The sequence below is a fragment of the Lactuca serriola genome, chromosome 5 (assembly GCF_051521515.1).
Source record: "Lactuca serriola cultivar US96UC23 chromosome 5, Lser_US96UC23_V15, whole genome shotgun sequence".
NCBI classification, from domain to species: domain Eukaryota; kingdom Viridiplantae; phylum Streptophyta; class Magnoliopsida; order Asterales; family Asteraceae; genus Lactuca; species Lactuca serriola.
Genome location: NC_136412.1, coordinates 284,799,661 through 284,811,907, shown reverse-complemented (window position 1 = coordinate 284,811,907; position 12,247 = coordinate 284,799,661). Strand labels below are relative to the sequence as shown.

The 12,247-nt window shown below is 33.1% G+C and overlaps 1 protein-coding gene across 1 annotated transcript; it reads right to left on the bottom strand.

Moving 5' to 3' along the window:
- Positions 1-1,657: 1,657 nt before the first annotated feature.
- LOC145050580 (protein FAR1-RELATED SEQUENCE 5-like) lies at positions 1,658-2,402 on the bottom strand. Its single transcript, XM_078998805.1, has 2 exons — positions 2,199-2,402; positions 1,658-2,119 (listed from the first exon to the last, which is right to left on the bottom strand). The coding sequence occupies exons 1-2, from the start codon at positions 2,400-2,402 to the stop codon at positions 1,658-1,660; spliced, it is 666 nt and encodes a 221-aa protein (XP_078854931.1).
- Between the last annotated feature and the right edge of the window lie 9,845 nt (positions 2,403-12,247).

The following is a 12,247-nucleotide window of genomic DNA, read 5'->3' as shown; positions in this document are numbered from 1 at the left end:
TATTTTTTAATTAATAAGGTATTAAAACAAATATAAAATAAAAAAAAGAAATGAGAAGGGCAAAATAGTCTTTTCAACATTTTTTGGACTAAAATTACAGGAAATTCTTGATTTTGGACAATCCATGCAAGTTAAAATTTTTTTGGACCCTATCCAAAGATTTTTGAATACCATAAGGACCAATTTTACAGTTTTGTCTTCATAGAACCGTTATTTTTTATGTAAGTTATAGAGTTTCCACTTCATTTTGAAAGCTCTTTCAAATAGCATAAGGGTTGAAAGTTTTCAATTAGACTAAAAGGTTAGATTTTTTTTTTTTTATTTTACTTCTTTCAAATCACACATTAACTTCAAAACCGAAATAAATTCACTGAGTAACGGTCATTAATGTTACATACTCTTCTGATGATGATGATTAATTAATTATTAAGTGCTTTTACTTTTCCATTAATTAAGGAAGTTGTCGGAAAAACAAGCAATATCTTATAGGGGTTGGCTAAAGGGACATCCTATTTGGCTATTTAGACAACCCTACAATCAATCATTACATAATAATTACTTTTAAATTATGATTATCTTCTACTTTTCAACATATCTTTTATTATTCACAAATTTAATCCCTAAAAATTAATTTGGTCAAATTTAGTCTCTAAAAATTGGTTGTATCAATTTAGACCCTTTTTTTCATAAATTTGTTAATGCAATACAATTATAAAGTAATATAATCGATAAAATTTATTTCGCATATTCACTAAATCTACTTTTAAATTTATATAATTTTTTTACTTATCTACCCACTAAATTTATTATTAAATTCATATATTTTAAAGTTTTTCTTGTTTTATAATTGATAAGGGAGACACATTTTTATCGTTTTTTAAAGTTTTTCTTGTTTTATTATGTTTTTACTTATCTTGTTTTACAATTGGTAAGGGGGACACATTTTTATCGTTTTTCTTGTTTTATAATGTTTTTACTTATCTTGTTTTACAATTGATAAGGGGACACATTTTTATCGTTTTTTAAAGTTTTTATTGTTTTATAATTTTTTTTACTTATCTACCCACTAAATTTATTCTTAAATTTATATATTTTAAAGTTTTTATTGTTTTACAATTGATAAGGGGGACACATTTTTATTGTTTGTGGCCACATAAAGTTTTAAACCAAGAGGTGTTCGAAATGTATATGAAGATTACTTATTATTTATGATTTTTTAAACAAAAAGTTATTATAATGAATATCATAAATACATTATTAATAATGAAAATTGATTCAACAACAATCATCTAATTTAATAAAATCATCTTCAAATACAAGACATAAATAATACTCTTCAACAATCCTCTATAGTTATAAAATCACGATTACAGAGTTTCAGTTGTCTATAACTTTGCAGACGTGACATAAACATCGTTTCCCATCCAGCTGCACATGAGGCTTTATGGCGGATCCAGTAAGCCGAAATGGTAGGCGTCGGAAAATCTTCTTTTAATTGTACCATAACATAATGATTACCATGTACAAGTGAAATTGTAATAAGAAGATTTGTACCTTGATAATTTCTCAACATCGATTGGAGTGTTTTGTAGTTTTCATTGTACACTATCCATGTTAGGGAGTCAACAAGTACAATCCACATTATACGAAAGACTTTTCACTCATCGTCTATCTTGAATGTTCTCCTCCAACGCTTTCTAATATTTTCAGTAATGTGCCATCTACAAAGTAACCGAGTGGCACCGGGGAAAACTTGTTGACATGCGTTCATCAGTGCCAATTCCCTGTCTGTGGCTATAACACGTGGGTGCATGCACTTCTCTAGTGTGGACTTTAGACACGTTAACACCCAATTATAGTTCTCCTCCTTTTCATTAACGATAAAGGCAAAAGCTATGCTAAATGTCTTGTTGGTTGAAGTTGTGCCAACAATCTGAATAAAAGGCATACCATATTTGTTGGTCTTGTATGTTGCATCTATAATCAAAACGTGTGGAAATGTCTTCCATATATTCAACGACCGTGGATGAATGAAGAAAAGATTTTCCAATTCATTTGAAATACTGTTTACCGAGAAATCCGTAACAAAATGTTTCTCGTTCAAAATTTCCATTAGAACCTACATTTATATACTGTTAAATAATAAAAAATTTAATATATAAATTAAATTTAAAATACTACTTTTTGGATATACTAACCTGCATTGGAGTTTTTCCGTAATTCCGAGACGAGCGAAGCTTGAGACGCTCATTGTATATGGTTTTTAGTGTAGAAACATTATTCTCGTCGCGCTCCTTTATTATCGAGAGTATGTCATGTGGTGTAACATTCAAATTTGTCAAGTCAGCTACCAATTGTTTCTCGTGTTTTTTTAACCGCCTAGCAAAAACGTGTCTCTCCATATATTGTGCAGGTGGATGGTTATGTTGATCACATATCACCCTAAGGGTCCAACCGTCATATTTTTTTATATACGAACCTACCAATTGAAAGTTACAATTGATTTTTTTGGTTCCATAATTTTTAATTGTTGCTTTGCTTTCGTATTCTTGGCCACAGTCACAAATAAGTGTAATATAAGACACCATGCCATTTTTTGCCTTTGATCTTCTCATCACGATGACATAACCAAGAGAGAATGCAATGTTTTGCACTCATTCCATCAACTCATCACGAGACTCAAACACCTATTTTTTTTAAAAAAAAAAAATTGTTAACAAATTGTAACACAATGATAAAAAATGTTAATCAACATTTGAATTATACCTGCTTGGTAGAAAACGATGATATCGTCGTCGTGTTCTCAACGCCGTCATTTAAATTATTTCCGTTGGGTCTCCACATTTTTTGCTAAACACTGCAAAATAATAAATAATTATAAAAAATAAAATTATATATAAACTATTAATCTAAAAACTAATATGTTTTATAAAAAAAAAATTAGTGTAAACTAAAAAACATGAAGCCCAAGTTTTAACTTTCAACCCATTTTTTTTAGCTCAATGTTTAACCCGTCCATATAAATACAAAAGAAAACCCTAAAATTTGTTAGCCTCCACTCCAAAATCTATAGTATCTCTGTCAATCCACGCTCTACACTCTCACTGAAAGCCACTACTCTCCACCCTCTCTCATCGGATTGATCGTCGGAACGACACACCACCACCATCAGAAACGACGAACCACCATTGTCGTCGTCTCTTTCCTGTCGACCATTGTCGCCGTCTCTTTACCTCCGCCGTCTTCTCCGATTCTTCCTTCATACCGAATCCTGGTATTCGACCATGGTTACTGAAATCGCATATGGCCTTGACATCGTCAGAACGACAATTGCAGCATCCGATTTTTGACAGAACTCTCCACTCTTTCTCAATACACATCTGTATACTCGGTATACCACTGTCGGACCACCGGTAAAGGTGAAGATGACAGCATTGCAATAAATACTTCAAAAGATTATTTAAGATTTAGAATAGATTATTTACCTAGATTTTGGTCTGTTTACTGTTAATTTGTGTTATTAGCTTATAAACTAAGAATTTTTTTAACAATTGGTTAGTAGTTGATTTTGAACAAGTTTCAATGTAATCAAATTTAATTCTTATTAAAAACACAGTCTTCAAAAAATGGTTAGTGGTTATTTAATTGAAATTTATGATTGTAAAAAAAAATTACACTGAAATAAAAAAAAAATTGGATCGTAAGTGGCAGTTTGAAAAATATTTGAAGTATAATGAGTTTAATTTAAAAGCTAAAATTGTTATTTTGCTTTTTATAAGGGGCTATGTTGTAAAATTTTAAAATATACTTTGCTGAAATCTTTATTGAATGTTAAGCAGTCAAACGGAAATTCCAATGCAAATAGTTATTTGACTTTTAAATTGGGTGTTTTTAAATTGGGTGTTTAAAGGTGTGTACCAAGAGTGTCTTATTAGCAGCACCCTATCTTATAATAGTTTTAACGCTCTTACCTTAATCAACATCTTCCCAAACAAACAAACAAAGTGTAATATTCATGGAAATAATAATTCATTTTCCCGAAAATCTACTCTAATAATAAATAAAGATTTTTTTGTCATATGTCATATGCTAATTCATTTTGCTACATATCATTTTGTGTTTATTTTAAATTAATTTTTATTCAACATGTCATTTTATGTTTTTTTTTCATTTTATTAAAATTCACATTGTATTTAAATCTAATTGCAAAATTCATAATTTAAAGCCTAATTAGTTTCAATTTTTTATTTATCTAAATTATTGTTTAAATTAAAAAAAAACATTTTAATTTTAATGATTCAATATTTTTTTCTCATTTTTCTTATTGATTTAAATTTCTCATATGTTTAGAATTTCATATTAAAATTTTCTTTTAAATAAACTCATTTAATACATGGATTTCACACCTAGTTGTTTACATAAATTTAATTCAAATATGAGACATACAAAGATGAATGAGTTTCACAACCAACTTTTGAAACTCAGTCACATTCACAAGAAAATCATCATCCAAGCTAACTCCCTTGTTGCTAACAACCGCATATAAACACAAAGTAATGGTTGTTAGTTTTGAAGCAAGTAACCTAAAACTCATAAACAAGTTCAAAGACAATACTTCCTTTGTGAAAGATTTGGTACGTACGGATGATTCAAGAATTTTTATTCATAAAAAATACTTAAGAGTGTTTAAAACTTTTATTAAACACTTAGTTTTTGAAAAAGCCTTTAACAGCCTCAATCAAATCCAACAAGGATGGCGTAAGTTCTTCATTCCACTTTATTAGGGTTGGTTTAAACCTGTATAATTCCATAAATAACTTACATACTTTGTCGTTCGGAGAAAAATAACTTGGAGGAAGAGACATAAACATCGTCCTCATGGGATCCATAAAGAAAGGCATTATTTATATCATGAATATGATGATATAATTTCCAATCAAATTGAATAGCCATCCTAATAATACATCTTCTAGTTACAAGATTTTCAACCGGAGAGAAGGACTCGTCAAAAGTCTAGACATTCTCTTTGATTAAATGTCTTTTATTACAAGTCTAGATTTAAACCTTTTTATTTCTCTGCTTGATTTATATATAAGTTTATATACCCATTTGCATCCAATGCGTTTGCGCCTTTTAGGTAAATCAATAATAATCCAAGTCCCATTTTGGTTTAGAGCCTCCATTTCATCATTCACAAATCTAACAAATTTAGGGTATTTAGCTATTTTAATAAAACAACTAAGTTTAAAAGATTTATTCAAATTCATAGAAAACCACATGGGTTCGTCACTCAACTTAGCATAACCAAAATAGTATTTGATACCAAACATATGTTTACCTTCTACCACAAAACCATTAAACCTAAAAGGGACCTTCTTATCATGATTAGACCTTCGATGTGACATCCCAAAATTGGGGCTAGAATTTTTCGATATAAATTAAATAAGTATCTAATAAATAAATAAATAAACTAAATAACAAAATTTCATCATATTTAAACTAATGTAAAAGTTTAGTAGATTCAAGAATCTAAATTTCAACATTTGAAAGTTAATGACTAAAACTGTCAAAATGGTGAAAGTATGTTTGACCAAAGGGTTGACTCACTTAAGTGATTCTTGGACCACAAAATTCATAAAATTGATTTGGAATAAGACCATTTTTTATCAAACTATGTGGAATTGAGGGTAGAAATCGAAAAATGACTTATATGATGCACTTATTATCCCCATTTCATCCATAACACGATTTGATAGATAGGTGGAGGTTGGAGATGGTGATTCCATGGTGTAATACTCTCTAGAGTTGATTTCAAGCAAACATAGATCATTTTGTGCAAGGAGTGGAAGAGATCTAGAGTTTTAAGGTATAATTTTTCCTCTATTAACAATATTTGAATTTGAATCTTGGAATGGAACCCCATGTTGATTTCATGATGAATTGTTGACTATGGTTTTATTTTCTAACCTTTCTCAGATAATTGATGTAACGCCCGCAGATTCGGGCTAGTCAATTTAGAGACATTGAGCGTCACAAATGACTTCTTGATAGAAGGTTATTTAGAATAAATAATCTTAAACAAAGTATAGTATAAGTCACAAGGATTCTGTACATATAACGAATGTTGAAATCCGAGTTATAATGAAGAAGTTACAACCTGTCGAAGTTTTACTGCTAAACCGGCACGACACCGCATAACGTAAAAAGTGAATTTTTGATAAACTTTTTAGCCTTAGAATCACTTCTTAACCAAACCCTATGAGTTATTTTGGTTATATTAGCTCATAAAACCACCCGATTGAATTCTTGACGTTAACCGAACTCACAACGTGAGCTTTAAAGCTCACGACCTGAGAATTGGGTAACTCAGTTTCTATTTTTTTGTTGATGCTATATCTATGGTTTTTTTGCTTGCGATTGGTTTGATTTCTATTTTTCGGGTATTATGGGTATGAGAAAATCTCCTCAACCGCAACAAGGCGATGTCTCGAGCTTACACCCGTTTTATGAATTTCCGGATGATATCCCACGTGAAATTTTGAACAACTATACGAACAAGTTGGGATGGCTCTACAATCGTGAATTTGCCATTTCACCAACAGTAGATTGGAGCAATCTGAACAAAATTGGGATTTTGGAAAGAATGAACCTATATCTCACAAAGACGTATGTTGAAAATGGGATTTCTTTCACTTGCAACGAGTGGAAAATTTTATTTTCAATTAAGGAACCAATTTTCAAGGAATTGTGTATGGAGTTTTTCTTAACGACTTCTTTCGAAGAGAACACAATTGATCCTCATTTCGCCATGCCTTTGGTGTTTCGTCTTGGTGGCCAATATCGAGCATGTAGTTTGGCCTCGTTTGCATGGAGAATGGGTTTGCACAAACAACATGAAGCAATGCCACCTATTTTTGACAGGTTTTTAAGATTAGCTGCTCGAGATTACTCTCAATGTGTGAATGGGTATACCTTTTAGACAACAATAGCTAATGGCGAATTTCATTCTGGGGTATCTCAAGAAAGCCAAATTCAGTCTCCTATCCATCGTCTCATTCACCTCCTTGTGACAATTTCAATTAATAAAAAAATGGGGATAAAGTGATGACTTTGAATTTGTTTTTTATGTGGAGCATAATCACACCGACAGTTTGTTGCAATATTCCTTATTTTCTTGGGCAATATCTGGCAAGTAAGGCAGTCACATCAAGAGTCGGGAGCCCAATAGCGGGTGGACATCTTGTAACCCGCTTGGAAAAATCATATGAGATATTTGCACCAAGAGTGATGCATACTCTAACATGCATCAAGGGTACCGATCTTACAATGGGTTTCTTGGAATATATGAATCTTGTAATCAATATAGGAACACAATGGAGTATATCGGCTGATGAAGCGGTGGTACCATTAGAGCAACCCGAAGAGGAATCGAGACCACGAGGAGGCCATAACATGAGGGGGGAGGAAAAAAAGGCCAGTCGCAACTCGCAACAACACCATGCACCCATGGGAGGAGGACCGTCTCGTGATGAAATGATGGTGGGGTATATGGATAGGATGTGCTTGAGCATGAATTCGAATGGGGGTACAATGGAAAACATGGGTCAACATTTTAACATTACTCCACCACCAACATTGGGAACTCAATACCCATTTTGTCCATCATGGAACGAGATGTGGCCGAGACAATATGACGGGGTCGGTTCAATTGGAGCACATGGAGACGATGATGATGATGCGTGATGAATTATTTATCCTTTTATTTTATTTAAGTTTTTGTTTTTATTTCTTTGTTTATTTTTGGTGTGTTTTAATTTGGTTTGTTTTAGATGATGTAGCCGAATGATGAATGTTTTTTTTCTTTTTGAAACCTAGGAGTTTGTTTTGTTTGAAGGATTAATATTTTATCGAGAGAAGAGAAAGAGAGAGAGAGAGAGAGAGAGAGAGAGAGAGAGAGAGAGATAGAGAGAGAGCCCGATCAAGGTAGATGGGAAAGAGTCCTATCAAGACCATAACCAATCTCTTTATTTATGTACGTATACCTTTGTTTCAGGGTGGGGCCGCCCTTCCTCCTTCTAATCCGGCCATACATGATCAACCGCCGACGAACGCACATGCAAAGGCAATTGAGAGAAAATAGGACGATAGTGATAGACACAAGAACTTAAATAGATTAAAAGATGACTTCTATAGAGGAGAAGGGACACCTACTTAGATAGGGTGATAGCACGGTTTTGATTGAATATCCTTTCTTGTGCTTGTCTTGTATTGAGGTATACTGCGAAGATATGAGTAAAAGTAGGTAACAGAAAGGGAGGGATTGTTTATATATATATATATATATATATATATATATATATATAGAGAGAGAGAGAGAGAGAGAGAGAGAGAAAGAAAGAAAGAGAGAAGCCGTTAGCATTAGAGATAAGAATCGAAGACCACACTTTTTGATATGTGTGGGGTGACAATTGTGTGCGATTTTAGAGAAGAAATGAATGAGTTACAGAAAATATGGTCTTAAACTGTATCGTAATCACTTAACAAGACAATTATGATTTCTCACATGAAGAATTTGAAGAAGATACACATTCTGTGTTGCTCCAGTTCTCACGACATGAGCTCTATACTTCACATCGAGAGAAAGATTTTAATCACGATTCAAAAGATATTTAATCCAGACTCACGTTGTGATTCTCTATACTCCTAATGTGAGCTATACAAATTGTATTTTTGCTCTTCCTTTCAACCATAAAACATGATGTATGCTTTCCTACGTTATGATTCATTGCTTTGAAGATTTTATGCACCACACTTTTTGAAGATGTGAGTTTTTTATTCAATATTTTAGTCGACACATTCACGAATGGTACCACAATTCCAGTTCCAGTTACATATTCAAGATGTTTGAGTTTTTCCACAACAATAAGAATTCGATCATGCCACTACTACCCATGGGAGCCTGTCCATTTTTATCCCTTTTATTTGCTTTATATTTGCATTCATTGTTTTAGCCTACAATGAGGGCATTGTATGAAATAAGTGTGGGGTAGGAGGTCGAAAAAGGATATCAAGCATAAAATAATTATTTAGAAAATGCTACAAAATTTTAAAAAGTTAGTAGGCTTGCAACAATAGTCTAATAAATATAGTCAATTTTAAAATTTTAATATTAGTGCATATGGGCTAGTTTGCTAGTATTATGTGGGATGATTCGATGAGAACCTGTAACGCCCGTGTTTCTAGGCTAAGCATTAGTATGATGATGTAATAGTTGGGGTCAATAATTGTAACCTACTTTGAAGTAATAAATAGGAATTACTTAAATATTATGTGAATTATATGATTTTATGTGTATTATACTTATTTATAAATATAATAAGTTAAGAATACAAATAAGCGTCAAAATAAAATAATAGATAGACCCAATGCTGTAGTGGTAGTGAAAAGGATTCCGGAGATATAACGAACGTTGAAATCCGAGTTATGATGAAGAAGTTATGACCTGTCGAAGTTTCGCGACAAAACCGACACGACGTTGTGTGACGTAACCAGTGAGTTTACAATAAAGTACTTTTTAGTCTTAGCGATCTAAATGAAAATCGTAGTATACGTTAAACTGAGAACGTGCATAAAAAGAACATCCAAATCTGACTTCGTAAGAGGAAGTTATGATTTTTCCAAGATTCGACATAACAGTATGCAACCCGGAGTCCAAATATTAGATCGATCGATTCTTAATCGACACAATCTAAACTAGAATTGAATATCTCATCAATAGGATTTCAACGATAAAATCACAGACGAAAACGGACGTCGGATGACAAAGTTATGAATTTTTAACGGACTTTTTCTGTCCCGGTCTGTTAAAATATAACTTTAAAAATAAAGTCAAAATTAGCCGACGGAGTCTAAAAGAAAGTTGTAGAGTACGTCTCTACCTACACGTGGATAAAAACAATGTCGAAAATGGAGCTCTTATGCGAAAGTTACAAATTTTAGAAGTCGGGAGTGTGAATTGCGAAGTTGTTCAAGGAACGCCCCGCATAGAAGGAACGCCTTGTGCTCTTTTAAAGACTAGGCCTCGGATCTTCCACGTCGCCCCAGCCAGCTTCGGACACGTACCCCTCTCGAACGCGCTGTGTACATAGGAGCGCCCTGCGCACCGAGGGTCAACTCCACTATAAAAGGAGGTGCGAGGGTCTCCATATTTCCCACACCAAAAACCCATTTTCTCTCTCTCCCTAACTTCTCTCTAAGACCTCCCAAAGCCCTAGTAACCTAAAGATGCTAGAGGAAAGTCCTGGAGAGCCAGAAGGCTCCGTGAAAAAGAGCTTTTCGGCTCGGAAAGTTTCGCCCCCACAGAGCCCGGTTTCTAGCAAACCTCCGGGTAAGTGAGTTATGCTTACCCTACTTTGAGTATAGCTTAGGTTTAAATTTATTATTGTTATTATGAACCTTATATATATATATATATATATATATATATATATATATATATATATATATAAAGTGTTATTATAATATCTTTTAACTACTTGCGGTACGGGGAATCTGGTTTGAAGGGCTGCATAGGATTGTTGGATTTCAGCAGTGCTATAATGCCAAAATGGTCCTGCCCTCCGGTGTTTCATGTCTGGCCCATGTCTGTACATAGTGGTTGAAAAGTATTGTTTCAAAACTTATAAAATAATAACGCGGGTAATTTGCCGTGATAAATATTAGACTAAAATCTAGTGGTAATAATACTAGTTTTCGTCGAAGGAAATTATATTATTTAGAAGTGAAGCGTTGTACGAGTTTGGAATCATCACTTTAACAAGTGCATATATACTTTCATCTTACACATAGATATGAAGTGTTTAATATAAATTACGTGATATGTGTACATATTATCTGTGTTCTTGATATCTATGCTAGATGAACAATTTATACATGTTTTAAATGATTTAAACTGTACATGTATTTTATATCTACGAAAATATTGGATAAAACATGGGTAGATGAAATAGTTGATGTGTAATAAAATGATGAGAAGCCTCGATTTTTACAATGATCCAGTCATCTAGCGAAGTATAAATGACGACCGCGGACTATTCTAGACAGTCCAGTGGAACGCTAGCAGGATCGCAACCTGTGGGTGTTTATTTGAACTACTTGTTCACCAGATGTACTCCATCCCCCTCATGGTTACCTTATTTGACATAAATTGACAAGGAATCCCCTGAGCAGTGTTGTCACCCCGATGAAAATCCTCAGACTAGATCCCTTATAATAGATGTTTTAGGGACGTAAAGTGAGGATAACGGGAAAGAGTAATCAGGTTGATTGTTTTGATAAAATTAATAAACTATTTATAGTGTTTTGAAAACCCTATGTGCTAACCAGGCTCCCAAGCCTGACCCACTCAGTTTCTTGTATACAGGTAGTGGCACAAGAGCATAAATGCGATGATCTGATGAGAGATTATAGATTATAGGCTAGTAGAAATAAATAGAGGTTGTAAGGCCTATGTTGTTTTTGTTTATGGGACAAAAACACAGACTTTCTTAGTTTGAGGGACATAATATGTTTAACATTGTGTACCAAAAATGTATCTAGGAGAGCTTATGTAGTCATTGCACCTTAGACTAATACATTTAACAAATAAAGGTTGAAGTTAAGTTCCTTTACGCAAACATATGTGTTTTTTAGGATTTTTAGTTTTGAGTGAAAAAATTGAGTTGTGAAAAAAGAAAAAAAAAGTTGCAAAAGTTTGAGTGAATAAGAGTCTACAAAGTTATGAAGTTAAGAAATATTATGAAGAAAAGTTCAAAGTTTCAAATTATTGAAGACTCAAAGCTGAAACCGAGAGCTTAATGGAACCTAAAAAGAAGAAGAACCATGAAAATACAAGTTCTGCGATGTGGCATCAGAGTATGGAGGCGTGGTAAGAAGAAAAATCTCAATGATAAGCACAATAACTGAGCTCATGACGTGAGCATTATAATCTCATGTCATGAGGAGGATTATTCCAGAAGATAACTACGTGGAATGCAGTTTCCTTGCCAGACACGATTTGCACTGATCTCATGACGTGAGACCTTAATGCTCTTGACGTGAGCTACGATTTTATGGAAACTATAAATATTGCTTTACATATCGACTTTGGGAGGTTGGAATCAAATTTTCTGGAGAGATAGTCGATTTTAGAGGCCAGAGATCTGTGAAAAACAACCACTTGGAATAGAGAATGCTTGGAGATTGAAGA